Source organism: Callithrix jacchus, chromosome 11 (assembly GCF_049354715.1).
Source record: "Callithrix jacchus isolate 240 chromosome 11, calJac240_pri, whole genome shotgun sequence".
NCBI lineage: Eukaryota > Metazoa > Chordata > Mammalia > Primates > Cebidae > Callithrix > Callithrix jacchus.
The window spans coordinates 57,045,934-57,065,381 of NC_133512.1; the positions used below are offsets into that span (position 1 = coordinate 57,045,934).

The following is a 19,448-nucleotide window of genomic DNA, read 5'->3' on the forward strand; positions in this document are numbered from 1 at the left end:
ACTTGTATTCCAAGTTAGGGTTGAGCAGTCCTCCCACTTCAGCCTCCTGAGTAGCTGGGACCACAGGTACAGGCCACTATACACAGCTAATTTTTTTTTTTTTTTTTTTTTAATAGAGACAAAGTCTCTGTGTTGCCCAAGCCGGTCTCCAACTCCTGAGCCCAAGAAATCCTTCCACCTTAGCCTCCCAAAGTCCTAGGATTATGGTTTGAGCCACTGTACCCAGCTTGTTCGCTTGTTTTGATTACAAACATGTATATAATGTATCAATCACAGTATCAATTAATTCAACTTTTACAGACTAGGAGAGACCTCAGCTTCAGTAATACCTGCTCCTCAATAATACAGAACCCCCATCCCTGCTCCTCTCTTGATAATACCTGTTTCTCTTTGAAAAGAGCTAGTAGAGGGTCCTTTGGTGATAAGGGTCAAAGATTGGTGCGCCTGTGTTTCTTTTTACTTTAATTAGAAGCTGAGATGGGTGAGAGGTATTAGAAGATGAAGAGAAGGAAGCAGTGGCCGTCTCCGTATATTAGGCGTATTAGAAAGGATAGATAACCCCTGATGGTGTTTATAACCCTTTTCAGAACTGGAAGAAAGAATTAGAAAAACACAGGGAGAAATTGTTAAGTGGAAGTGAGAGCTCATCCAAAAAAAGACAGGTAAATACCACTTTTAGTCTATTACTATTCTTAATCTCATAGTTGAATTTTCATAATAATGCTGTATACTGCTATGAATAGATGCATTTGGAAACCCACATCAGCTTATTTAGACTTGTACTTTTATTTTTTCCATTTAGAGAAAGAAAAAAGAAAAGAAGAAATCTGGTAGGGTGAGCAAAAGTTTTTCATTTTTCTAAATGTTACAATTAAGAGCCAACAAAAAAAAAGTAAGAATAATTTGTTTAACCTGTATGCTCAAGGTTACTTAAACTCTGAGTCAAGGAACTTAGATGTTCTTTGTGAAGAATGGTTTTGTTCTATCACTGATATTAAAAATAGGTGCCAACCACCTTATAACCTAGTAAATTTTCTGTTGCTATTTAAAAAGGAAGATTGGTGACCGTGGCCACATGTTACTCTGTTGAGCCGTTGTATGGGGAACAAGTGTGACATTTTGCATTTTCATATTTATGACTTATGAATATGACATCTGTTTCTCAGACACTAGATTGATTTCACTAAGTATTTGAGAGACATTGTAAAAGAAAAAAATTCCCGCATCTCACAAGCTTTCATTGTTTTGTGCTTGGTCAAGTATTCATCTTCTTCTTCATCAAGCTCTGATTCTTCCAGCAGTTCTTCTGATTCTGAAGATGAGGTAAGGTTTGCTTATAATGGTTCATGAAATAACATCTCTTAATTTCTTTAATGTCAAGTGGAAACCTATTGTGAAATATTGACTTCTAGGTTTTGATTAATTATCCATAACTTAGAACACTAACATGAATGAGTGATAACTAGAACTTAAATATTGGTATATATTTCTTAGATTTTAAAATTTGTCTTGTTGACTTAAAAATATCAGCAGAGGCCAGGCGCGGTGGCTCACGCCTGTAATCCCAGTACTTTGGGAGGCCGAGGCGGGTGGATCACGAGGCCAAGAGATCGAGACCATCCTGGTCAACATGGTGAAACCCTGTCTCTACTAAAAATACAAAAATTAGCTGGGCATGGTGGCGCATGCCTGTAATCCCAGCTACTCAGGAGGCTGAGGCAGGAGAATTGCTTGAACCCAGGAGGCGGAGGTTGCGGTGAGCCGAGATTGCGCCATTGCACTCCAGCCTGGGTAACAAGAGCGAAACTCTGTCTCAAAAAAAAAAATCAGTAGAAAAAAAATTGAAAAATCAGATGTTATTTGACTAGATGTTAGGCATTACATGTGATTCAAATCACTTGATCTTTATAACAGAAAAGTGATGTATTAAGTATTAAGAAAAAATAATAAGCTGATACTTTCATTAAATTTTATTCATTAGTAAGTTATATTAATAAATGTATAAATTATATTGAGACAGAAAGCAAATGTTTCTAAAAATATTTTACGTAGGATAAAAAACAAGGAAAACGGAGAAAGAAAAAGAAGAATCGTTCACATAAATCTTCTGAAAGCTCCTTGTCAGAAACTGAATCAGACAGTAAGGTAAATTATTTAAATTATTAATATATTGGATACAAAGACATTTAATTAAGTTTTTCTTCCTACCTTAAGTTGCCCTCAATTTAAAAATAAGATAGTCTGATATTTGTACCTTGATGTTTTTTGCCACTTAATTGATGTACTTGATAACATCTTGCATGTGACATTTAATAATTCTTCAGGCATTTTCATATATGTATTTCCATGTCTCCGCGTTTCCATGGCAACTGACATTATTGTCCTCATTTTCTTAAAGAAGTTTGAGTTCAAAGAAAGAACATTTGCTTAAAATGATACAGCTGGTATTAGAATTAAAAGTTGAATCTTTACCTTCTAAAATCTGGTCCAGTGTCCTTTCTACTATACTGTACCTAAATTTGTTCTGTACGAACTAGGATTGTCAGACACACAGTTGGCTGTCAAACATTAGTTGTCAGGAAAAAGTTATGAAGGTCTCGATAAAATTGTTGATTCCTGAGTCCTATCTCCAGAGTCTGATTTAGCAAATCTGATTAGGCTTAGAAATCAACATCTTTAACAGATGCCCTATGTGATTCTGATACTGGGGTGTAAATGGACCACAATTTGACAAACACTATACTAGGTCTCAGAAAACCAAAGCAGCTGTCTGCATTTATAACAGATAGCTACTTGCCCCAGTGAGAGCTCTTCTGGCAAAATACTGGCATCTAGAAAGTGATGAGTAAAATGTTGGTTTTCTCTTTGTCTTTTATTTTTTTTTTTGAAACGGAGTTTTGCTCTTGTTACCCAGGCTGGAGTGCAATGGCGCGATCTCGGCTCACCGCAACCTCCGCCTTCTGGGTTCAAGCAATTCTCCTGCCTCAGCCTCCTGAGTAGCTGGGATTACAGGCACGCGCCACCATGCCCAGCTAATTTTTTGTATTTTTAGTAGAGACGGGGTTTCACCATGTTGACCAAGATGGTCTTGATCTCTTGACCTCGTGATCCACCCGCCTCAGCCTCCCAAAGTGCTGGGATTACAGGCTTGAGCCACCAAGCCCGGCTCTCTTTGTCTTTTAAAGCAGAAGAGCCAATCTCTTGATAATGATAGCTTAAATGTATTGAGTGTCTACTGTGTGTTAGGCACAATTCTAAGAACTTAATTTATTAACTCATTTAATCTCAACAACTCTGGGAAGTAATTTGGTAATCCACTTTACAGATAAAGTGGATAAGGAAACTGGGCACAGGAAGAATTAATAGCTAGAACTCAAAGGATTCAAAAGCAGAAATTGTTGCCTCCTCAAATTACAATGCCAGTGCATGTGACCACCATAAGCAAACAAGGCAATGGCACAAAGTCCTATTTTAAAATAAGCCATGTGGGTTTTATAGGCAATACTTACAATTTTAAGAGTAAATTTGGTATACAGCCAAATAAATAAAGAAGGCTTTTTGCTTATAAGCAAATGTATACATAACATTCATTTCTCTTAAATTTTTGGAATAATGTACTGGGATTGAATAGCCTTTTTTCAGTCATAGAGCAAATCACGTTTTGGGTATTTTTGTCCTTGTTCTATAATGCTGTGCCCTTAGCATTTAAAATTGATACATATATTTTTTTATTTAGGATAGTTTAAAAAAGAAAAAGAAGTCAAAAGATGCAACTGAGAAAGAAAAGGTAACTATACTTCTACATTGCCTCAAGATAGTGTGTAATATAATGCTTAGTTGACTTAAATACAATAATGTGTACCTTTTTTAATTTAAGAGATGTAGTTCTGGCCAGGTGCAGTGGCTCACGCCTATAATCCCGGCACTTTGGGAGGCCAAGGCAGGTGGATCACAAGGTCAAGAGATTGAGACCATCCTGGTCAACATGGTGAAACCCCCATCTCTACTAAAAATACAAAAATTAGCTGGGCATGGTGGTGCGCGCCTGTAGTCCCAGCTACTTGGGAGACTGAGGCAGGAGAATTGCTTGAACCCTGGAGGCGGAGGTTATGGTGAGCCAAGGTCGCACCATTGCTCTCCAGGCTGGATAACAAGAGTGAAACTCAGTCTCAAAAATAAAAAGAGATGTAGTTCTTACAATTTTGTAATATTTGTTTCAATTTAAAGCTATTTTTAATTTGGATTCATTACTGAAGATAAAGGATCAAAAGAGTATTCCAGCCTTAGTTTGAATTTGTATAGATTGAAGTATCTTAGATTAAAAATACAAAATAATGCAGATTAGCAGATTAACCATTTCCTTTGATTTCTTTTTTTTTTCTTTTTCTATGTTGATGGAGTCTCACTCTGTCACCCAGGCTGGAGTACAGTGGTGCCATCTCAGCTCACTCGTGGGTTTAAGCAATTCTCGTGCCTCAGCCTCCCTGTAGCTAGGACTGCAGTTGTGCACCACCATGCCCAGCTACTTCTTGTATTTTTAGCAGAGACAGGGTTTCGCCATGTTAGCCAGACTGGTCTCAAGATCCTGACCTCAAGTGATCTGCCACCTCGGCCTCTCCACTCCCGGCCTATTTCCTTTGATTTCTTAAATCATTTTGAAGAAGGCCTTTCCAATTAAGAACATGAATTTCTCTTTCAAATTGAATATGCCATAAATAAAATTGAAAAAATCTTCTTACTGTTATAAACAGATGTTTTACCTTCATTTATAACTTATCTATATAGTTAAAGCAGAATTTATGCCTACCTTAATTTCTAGTTTACATTTAAAATTGTTATTCTGGTTATTAAAAATAAAAACATAAAGAGGGCGGTAATAAAAGAAAACTACAGACCAATGTCACTATATTTTACTCAGAATTTATATATATTTTTTAAATGATAAAAGCCAGGTGCAGTGGCTCATGCCTGTAATTGCAGCACTTTGGGAGGCTAGGGCAGGCAGATCATGAGGTCAGGAGTTTGACCAACCTGGTGAAACCCTGACCAACATGGCGAAACCCCGTCTCTACTAAAAATACAAAAAACACCAGCCGGGTGTGGTGGTGTGTGCCTGTAATCCCAGCTTCCCCGGGAAGCTGACGCAGGAGAATTGCTTCAGTGTGGTAGGTAGAGGTTGCAGTGAGCCCAGATCGCAGCACTGCACTCCAGCCTCGGCAAGACTCTGTCTCAATCAGTCAATCAATCAATGAAAATGAAACTGAAATGCAGTTCACATAATATACCATTGACATTTTAAAGCTAAAATTCAGTAGTGTTTAGTGTATTTACAGTGTTGTGCAGCCACCGTTTCTAGTTGCAAAACTTTTTCATCATCCCATGAAAACACTCCATATCTATTAAATAATCACTGCTACTCTCTCATTCTCTGGCAACCTCTATTTGGCTTTCTGACTCTGTTGATTTGCCTATTCTGAATGTATCATATAAAAGCAGTCATACAATATGCAACCTTTTGTGTCTTTCAGCTAGCATAATATTTTCAGATTTCATCCAAGTTGTAGCATGTATTAGTACTTTGGTTTTTTGTATGGCTAAATAACTGTGTGTGTGTGTGTGTGTGTGTGTGTGTGTGTGTGTGTGTGTGTCTGTCTGTCTGATGATTTCTCCATTTATTTGTTGATGGACATTTGGTTTTGCTTCTACCTTTTGGCTATTATAATGATGCAATGGGCATTTATAAACAACTTTTTGTATGGATGTCTGTTTTCATTTCTCTCGAGTATATGCCTAGGAGTGGTTTATATAACCCAAATAAAAAATTAACTTAAAAAAATTATTAATTGATTTCAAAAACTAAGAAGGCATGATGGCACATGCCTGTAGTCCTCGCTACTTGTGAGACTGAGCCCAGGAGTTCAAAGTCATGCCACTACACTTTATCCTGGGAGAGAGAGAGAGAGACTCTGTTTCTAAATTTAAAAAAAATAAAATTTAAATTAAAAAGACACTTAAAAAGGAAACTAATGACCAATTTTAAGATTTCAGGGATAACTTATTAATATAATTTGTCATATTAACTGATCAAGGAAAGAAACCATATGATAATTTCAGTAGTTGCCAGAAGGATGTGATGTAATTCAGCATTAATTCCTGATTTTCAAAACCATTATACACACATATATATAATTTTACACATATATATGTGTATGTGAAATTAAATCTGGTAATGTAGAAACATGAAATATTAAAACTGCATTGTGATTTTTAAGTACTTAAACTATTAGATACAGAGTAATATACACATATATAATCAACAAAAATTAATATATGTACCAGTTAGAATTAATAAATGATTTACATTGATTTCAGGTCTTGTTTTATGTTAAGGGAAAAAAAAAAAAAGACTGGGCACCTGGGTACAATGGCTCATGCTTGTAATCCAAACACTTTGGGAGGCTGAGGCAGGAGAATTGCTTAAGGCCAGGAGTTCGAGACCAGCCTGGGCAACATAGTGAGACCCCATCTCTACAAAAAGAAAACAAATTAGCCAGGCGTGGTAGTCCTAATTTCTCCAGAAACTGAAGTGAGAGGATCACTTAAGCCCAGAAATTGGAGATTACAGTGAGTTGATGATCATGCACTTCAGCTTGAATGACAGGGTAAAACCCTATCTCTTAAAAAAAAAAAGTCCCCAGACTCTCATTTCTTCCTCTGAGGCAGCTCATCCTAAAACTACTGTATGTCTTTCCCATCCACATTTATACACTTTTATTATATTAGTATGTGTTCATAAATAAAAGAATATTGTGTTTTCTTTTTTTTTTAAACTAGGTATACCTAGTGGAGTGGGAAGAATATTGTGTATTTTCAAAATGGTATCATTGTGTTTCCTTCTGAAACTTGTTTCTTTTCATTAAGCATTACTGTTGACATCTATCCTTATCGATACTTTCAAGTTCATTTCTTTTGCTAATGGTATTCTATTAATTAATTCACTACAAATGATTTCTTCATTCTCCTATTTATGGACATCTAGATTGTTTTCATTTTTCAGTAATGCAAACAGTGCTACTGTGAATATTTCTTACCCATTTCTCCTCTTCCACAGTTACTGTTAATTTTCTTTTCTCTTTTTTTTTCTTTTTAGTTTTTTGAGACAGCCTCACACTGTCACGGGGCTAGAGTGCAGAGGCGCGATCTTGGCTCACTGCAACCACCGCCTTCTGGGTTCAAGCAATTCTTCTGCCTCAGCCTCTCGAGTAGCTGGGATTATAGGTCCACGCCACCTTGCCCGGCTAATTTTTGTATTTCTAGTAGAGGTGGGGTTTCACTTTGTTGGCCAGGCTGGTCTCACACTCCTGACTTCGTGATCCGCCCACCTCGGCCTCCCAACGTGCTGGGATTACAGGCATGAGCCACCACGCCTGGCCAGTTACTGTTAATTTTCTAAAGGCTACTTTGGTCTATAATTTCTAAGTTCTAGGATATCTATACACATGTAACTTGTCAACATTTTGCTTGCCCAAGTGCTTGTTATTTTGCTTTCTTGCTGGTAGCGTATAAAACTACCCTTATTTCACATACTTATCAATCCAGGGAGATGTCATTATTGTCAGTTTAATGTATACAAATGGTTGAGCTTCTTAACTTGCTTATTAGCCATTCATATTTTATTTTCTTTGCATTGCCTTTCATTGTCTTTGTCCATTTTTATGTTGGAACAAAACAACATTGTCTCTGATCCTCGGCTTCTCTTTACTTTGTTTTTGTGTCTGTTATAGTCATATAAAGGCTTTAATTTTAAGCCACATAATCATTGTTTTTAGTCCCTTTATTATTTAAAATTGTTCTGAAAGTGCTTATAATACTCAATTAGAAAATACAGTAGAAGAAAATATCCCATTTAAAGTAGTAACCAAAAATCTGTAGGAAAATTTTAAAGAAGTAAGCAGTACTTATTTGAAGAAAACTATACAAGTCTGTTCAGAGACATATATGAAGACTGAATAAATGGAGAGTCATAACATGTTCCTGGGTATGACTTGCCATACTGGATATTCAAACATTATAAGAATGTTTTAATTAACACAGTATAGTACTAGTACAGGAATAGATAAAACAATGAAACAGCGTAGAGTCCAGGTAAAAATTTGAGAATTTGTGGAATTTAATATGACAAGGCATTTCTTGGAACAAAATTATTAACATTTGGAAATCATAAAGCTAGACACTCTGTAAGGCCAAATAAATCCCAAAAAGGTCAGAGATTTTAAATGTATGAAAATACAACTAGAGAAAGGGTGACTATTACAATACTGGGGTGGAGGAGGCTTATGCCTCAAAACTCGGAAACTTGACCACATATTTCAAATTCTGAATGGCAAAAAGTGATAATAAAAATTAAACTGAACAAAGTTTAAATACAATGATAAGACTAAGAAAAACTCTTAAGAATATGTAACACAAAAGATTAATGATCTTAAATAAGGAAAAAAATACCACACATAGACAAATTGGCAAATATACGTTTAGGCAATTCTAAAAGAAAACACAAACTCTATTCTCTGATATGACTGATAAAGAGTCTGAGAGGGAGGTTCTTGATAAAGTGTGATTCATAAATGGGTGACAGACAATTTAGGAGATGGTGGGAGAACAAGATGATCATTTGTGTGAAGGCTACGTTGGTCTTTGATTCAGTCATTATTGAAGAGTGTGCACTCACATACATTTCATTCTATTTCAACTTTGTTTTTAATAGCAAAGAACCCACATTGCCTGCCCTCCAGAAGGAGATGGGTTAAGTAAATTCTGGCATATACCTTTAGTGAATGTTAAATGCAGCCATAAATGATGTTGTAGTTGGCATGGAAAGTTATTGGGTGAGAAGAACAGGTTCCAAACGGCAAGCATTTATGTAGTATTGTAAACATACATGTAGACAGATGTTTCCAAAAATCTTAATGATGTTTAATCTCTGGTAGTGAGATTTGGATCCATTTTCTTACAATTAACATTTAACATTTTAGCCAGAATAACAATGCTGTTTGCAGAAACAAAAGGAAGTCACCTATAATCTAGCCCATAGAGACATCATCACTGTTAGTTTACTTTCTGCATTTTTGTCTGTCTTCAAAATTAGACTCATGCTGTATAAAAAGTTTTATATCCTGAGTTTTTTTGGTTTTTTTTTTTTTTTTTGAGACAGTCTCAAAACAACATCTGTCACCCAGGCTGGAGTGCAGTGGCACGATCTCAGCTCACTGCAACCTCTGCCTCCCAGGTTCAAGCAATTGTCCTGCCTCAGCCTGCTGAGTAGCTGGGATTACAGGCATGCACCACTACACTACAAAATATTTTTTGTATTTTTAATAGACATGGGGTTTTGCCATGTTGGCCAGGCTGGTCTTAAACCCCTGATCTCAGGTGATCCGCCCACCTTGGCCTCCCAAAGTGCTGGGATTACAGACATGAGCCACTGCACCCGGCTGTCCTGAATTTTTATGTAAGATTAGATGGTGAACATTTTTTCCATTGTGTAGTTTTGTTTTTGTTATGAACTACTTGAGACATACAGAAGAGTTATATGAAAAATAATAAGATGATAATGAGCATATCCACTATGCAGCTCTAATAAATCTTAACATTTTGTTATACTTCCTTTGGGTGTTTTTTATAATTTTTTATTTCTTCAAATATATATTTAAGTCGCTACGTGCTACTCCCAGTCTCGGTCCCCTTTCTTTCTCCAGAGTTACTCATTTTTCCAACATTAAAAATACTTATAGGTTAAAATTTTTTTAAACACAAATTTACATTTAACACTTTAGTAATTACTATGTAGAGATCCTTTTAGATCATTGCAAATAATTACCCATTTATTTTCTTTTCTGCAGTACTGGGCCTGTCTAATCCATTCCTAGATGGAAATAAAAGAGTTAGAATACAAAGGAACCAAATCTTATACCATCTGCATGGTTTCATATGACTGTTTAAAAGTCTGTTCTGAATAATTTAAGAAAATAAAGGAGGATATTACATCTAAATTGAGACGTTATTTCTTTTTTTTTTTTTTTTTTTTCTTTTTTTTGAGATGGAGTTTCGCTCTTGTTACCCAGGCTGGAGTGCAAATGGCGCGATCTTGGCTCACCGCAACCTCCACCTCCTGGGTTCAGGCAATTCTCCTGCCTCAGCCTCTGAGCTGACGTTATTTCTTTTTAAGTTATTTAATATTGCTTTAGTGGAATTAAAGACTTAAATCCTGGTAAATGTCACAATTTTTAGACATTCTAAAATAAAAATGAGTAATTGTAACAATTAACAGAATTAAATAGAAACTTAAAATCTCTGTGACAAAGTGTATCTTTTTGAGTCAAGATAAATGTATTTATTTTTCATAGGACATTAAAGGACTCGGCAAAAAGAGAAAGATGTATTCTGAAGATAAACCTTTATCATCTGAGTCCTTGTCAGAATCAGAGTATATTGAGGAGGTGAGTATATGATCAAATCCATTTTCTCTATTTTAAAATGCTTAGTTATTGATTTCATAAATAGGAATCAGTAAAAAGAAATTTCATATTTATTCATCTTTCTAGTATGAATTTCATTTTGGAATAAGTTTTCCTTTTTTCCAGAAGACAATTATCTATTAGTTTTTATAATTAACCATATTTCCACATACCTTTCCAATCTGAGTTATTTTTAGTCTTCTAATATTTTCTTTTTATTATACTACCATTCTTATTACGTGAAAGAAGTGTAACATACAGCATGTTGAAACCCAACATTCCCCTCCTATATTGTTAAAATAGAACATCGCATATACTATCTTAGTTTAATTGATATTATTTAGCTTTGTTTTGCGCTACTTTTTGGGAGTAGAAAAGTGATGAGGTGGAGAAGAAATGTTAGAAGGAAACCTATCATATTACTTTATTGTGAGAACTAAATGAGCTAATAAATTACAAAAGGCGTTGCATCATACGTGGAACCGAGTAAATGGTGGCTAAATTTTGCATACTTCTTGGTGTTACAATTTAAAAAAAAAGCCATGGTTGCCCTAGAATCATTTATTTTTAAAACTGTACCTTTCTTTAGCAATCAACATATTTAACCCCCAATAGTATATTCTAAAAAAGTTGGAGATCTGACCCTTGCTTACAAGGGGTGGCAGCAGATTGCTACAAGAGCTGTTTTTCATGATTGCTTAGTCCTTTCCATATTAGCCTCCTCCTACATCGATCCTGCCTAGCTCTGTCTCTGTCTACTGTATTCCTCATCTCCCCATTCCCTGAGTCTTACCTTTTTATCTGTTTCTGCCTCTTTCCTTTCTGATTTCATTGTTCTTGGTCTGCAACAGTGGCACACAATCCTATTGCCTCCATTTTATAGCGATGTTTTATAATTGCCCCTGAAATGAAATATGTTGCTAATGGTGAGGCAAGAAGATTGCTTGAACCCTGGAGTTTGAGGCTATAGTGCACCATGATCTCACCTGTGAATAGCTACTGCACTCTAGCCCAGGCGAAATAGCAAGACCCTATCTCTATAAAAACAATAATGATAATGTATAATCTTATGAAATTGTACTTCAGTGTAAATGCTTGAATGTGGTAATGCCAGGCTGGGTGCGTTGGCTCACACCTGTAATCCCAGCACTTTGGGAGGCTGAGGCGGGTGGATCACCTGAGGTCAGGAGTTCCAGACCAGCCTGGCCAACATAGTGAAACCCCATCTCTACTGAAAAAAAAAAAAATATATATATATATACAAAAAATTAGCCAGGCATGGTGACAGGTGCCTGTAATCCCAGCTACTCAGGAGGCTGAGGCAGGAGAATCGCTTAAACCCAGGAGGCAGAGGTTGCAGTAAGCCAAGATCGTGCCATTACACTCTAGCCTGGGCAACAAGAGCAAAACTCCATCTCAAAAAATAAATAAATAAATGCCATAACACCAGAAGAAAAAACAAAATGCAGGCTCTAGCAAGTGTATAACATATGCCCTTTAAAAACCATACAGTGGCATTACATTGTATCTTAAAATCCTGCACAAGAGACTGGATACAGTGGCTCTCTTGTGGTACCTATAATCTCAGCAATTTGGAAGGCTGTTGCAGGAGAATCAGTTCAGGCCAGGAGTTCATGACTAGCCTGGGCAACATATTGAGACCCTATCTCTTAAAAAAAAAAAAATTTATTTTTTTAAATTTAGTTTCTAGGCCAGGAGTGGTGGCTCACACCTGTAATCGCAACGCTTTAGGAGGCCCAGGTAGATGGATCACCTGAGGTATATTGCTTTCTATGTAATATATTGGTATTGTATTACATTTGCCTGCTACATGATAGCAAGTTTAATATGAAATATCTTACATTTGGACTTAACGTGAAATATTCATAAGCTTTGGCAACTTTCAGTTTATTTATTCTTATTTTTTTTTAGAGGCAGGTTCTTGCTCTGTTGCCCAGGCTGGAGTGCAACAGTGCAATCATAGATCACTATACCCTGGAACTCCTGGGTTCAAGTGATTTTCCACCTCAGCCTCCCTAGTAGCTAGGACTACAGTCACATGCCACCACACCACACTGATTTTTAACAAATTTTTTTTGTAGAGGTGGAGTTAACTAGGTTACCCAGGCTGGTCTTGAATTGCTGGCCTCAAGTAATTCTACCATATTGGCCTATCAAAGCTCTGGGATCACAGGCATGAACCACTACTCCCAGCCTCAGTTTAATTTAAATCTAGTATACCACACTCAAAAAGATTGAAATAAAATATAAATGGGATGATAATTCTTACTTAGAAGAATTTTAATCTCTTGGCTTATACTAACTACACTGAATATAGAGCTACCATTTGTTGAGCACCATAGAGTGAGAGAAATACCTGCTATATTTCAGGCACTTCCCCTTGAAGGTGAATATTATCTCCATTTTACAGACGTTTAGAGTGAGATAGGATTCAGACTTTGGAATTTGTCTCATTTCAGAGCTGATGTTTTATTTTGTGTTTTGAGACAAGGCCTCACTCTGTCACCCAGGTTGGAGTGCCGTGGTGCAAACAGGGGGGTCTTACCATGTTCCTCAGGGTGGCCTTGAACTCCTAGGCTGAAGCGAGCCTCCCACCTTGGCCTCCCAAAGTGCTGAGATTACAGGCGAGAGCCACCGCACTTAGTCTGGAGCTCATGTTTTTTTCCGCTGTACCACATTTTTTTTAGGTGCTGAAAGGGAATATAAGAGAAGGTGTCTAGAGATTTCACAGCTTTATTGTCCTTTCTTTATGTGTTCTTTATTGAAACCTCATTGAGATATAACAGGAGTTATTTTAAATGTCCTGTGATTGTCAAAATGTTTTTTACATTTACATTTCGAAGATGCAAGATAGAGATTGAAATAAAAATGCCTTGAGTGCAAATTACATGTTTGTCTTCTGTTCTCCACAAAAATTTAAACTTTTTAGGTACGAGCCAAAAAGAAGAAAAGCAGTGAAGAACGAGAAAAAGCAACAGCAAGTATCTCTTAACATTTTTACAGACAATAGTATAGGTGTTTTGGTTTAATATAAAATGGGTCATGGTAAAGCTTGATTGGATTTACTGGGACCATATAAGTATTTGTTGGGAAAGGTGTGGTGTTAAGCAGCTTCACTTAATTGGTAGGAGAAAGTTAAAATGGTTCTGGAAAAATAAAGAATACCCTGGTAGCAAGCATGTCCTGTTTTCACTTCAGTATTTTACTGTTAGAAATATAAGCTCAGGCCAGCCATGGTGGATCACAAGGTCAGGAGTTCAAGACCAGCTTGGCCAAGATGGTGAAACCCCATCTCTACTAAAATATATATATGTGTACACTGGTTAGGTGTAGAGGAAAAGAGAAAAAAATCAATTAACTAAAAAATATATATATATACAAAAATTAGCCAGGTGTGGTAGCAGGCGCCTGTAATCACAGCTACTCAGGAAGCTAAGGCAGGAGAATCGCTTGAACCCAGGCAACAGGTTGCAGTGAGCAGAGATCACACCACTGCGCTCCAGCCTGGGCAACAGAGCAAGACTCTGTCTCAAAAAAAAAAAAAGAAGAAGAATTATAAGCTCAAATGCTGTTTGACTTTCTTAAGAGACCATAGTACGGTGATTTTCTTTATCTTTGATAGTAGTTACTTCCAAAACAGCCAAATCTGGTAATAACAGAAAAAGCCTCTCTAAGTATTAACTGCAATGAAAAAATAAGCAAGAATACAACATTATAAATGACTCATTAATAAAGATGATTCTTTTGATAGAAAGCCAATCTCTGCTATTAATTAATGTAAATTGAGAAGAAAAGAGAAAAAAAGAGGCAAATTAAGGAGAATAGAAGTAGTATCCAAGCAAGAAGCAGATCAATCAAGAGAAAATGGTTAACAGAGATTATTTTCAAAGAGTAATTGCAAATACAAAATCAGCAAAGTAATTTAGGGGGCCCTCAGTGTAAATGTGAGGTATGACCTTTGAAGGCATTTTCTTGGGGAAAGGTAAAAGAAAAATGAAAACATCATCATTTGTAGATTTGAATAACCCCTTTCCTGAATTTCCCTGACTCTAAAAATGAGGTGCCTTCTCTGATAGGAAGGCTTACCTAGTATTGTACGATTCAGAAATAACGTTTTATGTGCTGCAAACCCACGATGACAAATAATTTTTTTTTCCTGATTGTTTAAGTAATTTTGGTGAAGACAACTTTGGTCTGTGGTTTGGATTAATTAATTAAGATATAAGCAACTTACTATTTGCATACTTTTCACTGTTTCATGCTTTCAGCTAGTGTGTACATATGAAGCGTCTCTATGTAGGCAGTTTTCTGAATCTTTTAATATAGTGGAGTACAAGATAGAAGAGTATGACACGTGAGAGAGAGATTGTGGGGAGGACCTCATGAAATCCTCTCTGAGGAAGTGAAATTAAGCTGAAATCTGATTTACAAGAAAGAGCCAACCATGTGAAGATCAAAGGAAAGAATATCCTAGGGAGAGAGAATAGCTTTTAAGGACCTATAGTGAGATTAAGTTTGATATATTTAAAGGACTGAGAGAACGTAAGTGGTATAAGACTGGTGAGGAGAGAGGAATTCCATACAATGAGGGTGGGAAGTAAGCAGAGGCCTGCTTACATCACACAGCAGAGTACATTTCATCAGAATGTTACAGGAAGCTGTTTTGAGAGTTTTAAACAAAGAGGTGACCTAAATATTTTCCATTTTGTAAATGCTTTGGTAGAGGAGATAAGTGGGCACAAATGAGGAATGATGTTTGTACTGCAGTGATAGTAATGGAGTTGGACTGGCAAGGATAGATTTGAGATATATTTTCTACTTAAATGGTAAGATTTGCCTGCTATGGATGCAGTCTAGTTAAAGCAAAGAGCAGAATCAAAGATAGCCTAGATTCTTTGACTTAAGCAAAATGACAGATTAGTGGTGCCAGTTACTAAGATGGCTGAGGATTTGGAGAGAAAAATGAAGCCTTTTGTTGTGGAAATTTCAGATATGTCTCCTAGACATCCCAGGTAGAGCTGTTAACGAGGCACTTTCAGTCCTGAGGTCAAAGTGTAGGACTGCATATAAAGATTGGGCATCATTGGTATAAAGCATGTGACTGGGAGAGTGTGTGGAAAACAAGGGAAGGAAGCTCCAGAAAAGCTAAACAGAGGAAGAGGAGTCAGCAAAGGACATGAAGAGGTCTTTGTAATAGAAGAAAACCAACAGAGAGGTGTAATGGAAGCTAAGAAGAAAATTATTTTTAGAAGAAAGTGGTCAGCTGTCCTTTTATGAAAAAGCAGCCTATACCCAAAACTTAGTTTTAAGAGCCCAAATTACAAGATTTTGGACTCTGTAAAGTTCTCTATGTACTTTAAACATGTAGAAAAAAGAATAATGAAAATTAGCTTAGTGCCACAGAGTGGTAGAGGCCTTTGAGAGAGGGGAGAGTGAACAGTGCTGATAGGAAATGAATAGGAAACTCTGCTGTTGCCGTCCTTATAGGTCTCTTCTCCTTTCTTGCTTTTTGTTTTCTTCTCTTGAGTATCAATAGACTAGCAGCAATCACTCATTTGATACTACCTTTTCAAATATCTCTATTTCTAAAAGTCCCGCCTTCTGTTACAGAAATAGGAGAGTCAGACTTCAACAAAACTCCAGCTCTCTTTTATCCACTCATAGTTTAACTACTTTTACCAGGCTTTAGTGGCATTTTGTTCTAAAAATCAGACATCTGTTTTGCTTAGCAAAATAGACGTTTTAACTATACATTGATAGTTTGTGCTAATTAGTTGATTTTAATATAATTTAATTTAATAATTAATGATAACTTCAAGTAGTGCTGCCAGTCTGAGCAGTACGCAATACCTGTAGCACATTTAATATTTCTGTTCTATCTGTAAACTATTTTATAAAAACAATTATGTTTTTCTGTGGTTACTCCTTTCCAGTAACTGCAATTGCTTTACCTTTAGAAGTTATATAGCATAACATATAGTGATTGGGAGCATAATTCAATTGATTATTTCCTACAGGAAATTTTGTTAGAAATATGTTAATGTGCTAATGACTTAAGAGTTTCTCCCTATCTTTTTTAAAATCAACAAGAACTCTTTTAGTCCTCATATGATACTGGTTGTAGAGACTTTTCAAGAAATGTTTTGAGTAGTTTACTTGTTTGTGTGGATTGTTTGGAATAATTATGTAGTAGCTTAGAAGAAGCATGGTAAAGATGCTTTTAATTTGCATATTTGTATATAGTAATGTCTAACCTGGAATTATCTTTACAGGAAAAAACAAAAAAGAAAAAGAAGCATAAGAAACACAGTAAGAAGAAGAAAAAGAAGGCTGCTAGTTCAAGTCCTGACTCACCATGACATTAAGAAAAATCAGGATTCTCTTATAAAGAAAGTGCAATGTCTGAGGAAATTTCAACTGTGAAACCTACAACATATTTACTAAAATGCATGAATTTTCTTGTTTTTAGAATTATTCCTGGACTGTTCAGTAGCCACTCAGATGCCACTGTGTGAAAGGGCCATAAGTGTTGCCTGCTGCTTGAACATCTATTTCTTTCAGTGCTTGATAACTCTGGGAGATAATACACTGCAGTTGTACTAGTGGTTAAGATATTTGGGAATAAAATTAATACTCTGGACTAGAAGTGTCTAAGGATAAAGCAACAGAAATTGAATCTGGATACACCTTTAAGATGTAATCAGAAATGACCAGATGACTCTAGTTAAAATTTTTGAAGGAGGGATTGCATTAATATTTCAGAACCCTTACTCTGTAGATAAGTGTATTTTAATTTTTTTCCCCTCGTATACTTTTATTTACCTGGGGAAGGAGCTTTTAGGGTTGAGGGGGGTGGTTTGCTATCTCTTTAACTAGCAGAATAGTGTGCCTTTGATCTTCACACATCTTGTATTGTGGACACAGTAGCCATGCTTCACTGGGAGGTCAGAGCTGGCTACCAGCAGTCTTGCCCTTTACTGAGCTTAATGTCATCCTTGGATGCTGTCATATGCTGCTTTGAGTGAACCAGAGAAACAGCCATTTGCAGCATGAGAAAGCCCCAAAAGCTCTGGGATTTACCTCCACTTCAATAATATGAATATTTTTTAACATTAGAATGTGTTATGTCATTTGAATTAATTTTGATTATACTTTGGCTTGGGAGAGGAATTATTTTAAATAGACACTGGTACTTTTTGAACTTGATAGCTAAAGATTCTAAAATGCATGTTTTATAATAAGTTTTAACCAGTCAGGAAAATTTTATGTAACCAGTGATAGTTTATTTTTTGTATGAATTTTGTTTAGGCTGCAATATTTAGCTTTTGTTAACTCCTCACTCTTGCTGTCTTAAGTTCGTTACTATGTTTAACGGCCTGCTTGCCAAGATATTTAGCATGTAAAAGGCAGGGTTTTGATTTAAAAAAAAAAAAAAAGCTTCATATTGAAGCTGAGACTTACCTTACCATAAACAAGTTGAGTGGCAAGCCTGGTATGCTGTGTCTTATTGCCAGAATCTTAGTAAATGTAATGTTTTAAAAGTTTTTTGTCTTTGTATATTAATAACAAGTTATGACAAGTTGAATTTAAATAAGAGTTACATTATTGCTCTTCCTGTGTTATATTTTACTAAGATTTTGTGCCTCATATCTACTTCTGAATTGTTTACTAGGAATGTTAAAAGGAATTGATAATTCATTTTCATTTTTATATAATCAGGTAACGTGAAATACAACTTGATGTACAATTTTGCCTATTACAAAGGGTGTGCTAATTATAGTGGCATATGCACAGAACATGTTGGCATGACAACAGGCTGAATAAATAGCTATTTTACTTAAAAATAGCAGTGTTCTTAGCTCCCTTTGGACTGCAAGTAAACTTACAAGGATAAGAAACACTCCTAGATGTTAAGTTGTAGATAGGTAAGACATATCCCTAAATTTTTAGCTGTAAAAAAAAAAAATTCTTGGTTTCTTTAAATTTAATACTCAAAACTACATACTGTTTCATCATAAAAGATATCTGTATGCTTTTGAATACTCAGAAAACTTGAGGGACATTTTACATCCAGAAGAAAGTTTTCTAGAATTGTTGTTCATGAAAATGCCAGAAGATAAATTTATCAGGTCATATGTTCATCACTTTTGTTATGACACAGAAGTGTAAGTTTACAGACTAGTCCAGTATATGATGATTATATCCCACTAGAAGCAATTGTTTATTTTATTAGATTGGGGAAGAAAGTGATTTGGCAAAAAACTACTCTTTTCAGACTGTTAACTGTCAGGGCATCACTTTTTTTCTAGTCCTCTGATGGTAGCCTTAGCAGTCTCCTCACAAGGTATGGAAAGAAAAGAATATTTGACACAGTAATTCTTTTATTTTTATTTAGTTTTTGTTTGTTTTGATGATAGGGTCTCACTCTGTTTCCTGGGCTGGAATGCAATGAGCGATTTCAGCTCACTGCACTCCAGCCCACTGCAGCCTCGACCTCCCAGGCTCAAGTGATCGTCCCATCTCCATCTCCCAAGTAGCCAGGACTTCAGTCACATACCACCACACCTGTCTAATTTTATTTATTTGAGACAGAGTCTCGCTTTTGTTACCCAGGCTGGAGTGCAATGGCTCAATCTTGGCTCACCGCAACTTCCGCCTCCTGGGTTCAAGCAATTCTCCTGCCTCAGCCTCCTGAGTAGCTGGGATTACAGGCATGCGCCACCACACCTGGCCAATTTTTGTGTATTTAGTAGAGTTTGGGTTTCTCCATGTTGGTCACGTTGGTCTTGAACTCTTGACCTCAGGTAATACACCCACCTCGGCCTCAAAGTGCTGGGATTACAGGCATGAGCCACCGTACCAAGCCAATTTTTTTCTATTTTTTGTGGAGATGGGGGTTCCACCATGTTGGCC

The 19,448-nt window shown here is 36.3% G+C and overlaps 1 protein-coding gene across 5 annotated transcripts in view; it reads left to right on the forward strand.

Annotated features, from left to right (window-relative positions):
- FAM133B (family with sequence similarity 133 member B) overlaps positions 1–18,379 on the forward strand; it is a 30,275-nt gene extending 11,896 nt beyond the window's left edge. The window contains exons 4-11 of one of the 5 annotated variants that reach the window (XM_054237775.2): positions 588–662; positions 803–835; positions 1,261–1,323; positions 2,053–2,145; positions 3,737–3,787; positions 10,404–10,496; positions 13,465–13,516; positions 16,808–18,379. In XM_054237775.2, coding sequence (XP_054093750.1) covers positions 588–662; positions 803–835; positions 1,261–1,323; positions 2,053–2,145; positions 3,737–3,787; positions 10,404–10,496; positions 13,465–13,516; positions 16,808–16,836 — 489 coding nt within the window. In that variant the 3' untranslated portion in view covers positions 16,837–18,379. The remainder of the gene's footprint in view (positions 1–587; positions 663–802; positions 836–1,260; positions 1,324–2,052; positions 2,146–3,736; positions 3,788–10,403; positions 10,497–13,464; positions 13,517–16,807) is intronic. The other 4 variants (XM_002751605.6, XM_078342762.1, XM_054237776.2 and 1 more) reach the window with 4 other exon arrangements.
- The last annotated feature ends 1,069 nt before the right edge of the window (positions 18,380–19,448 follow it).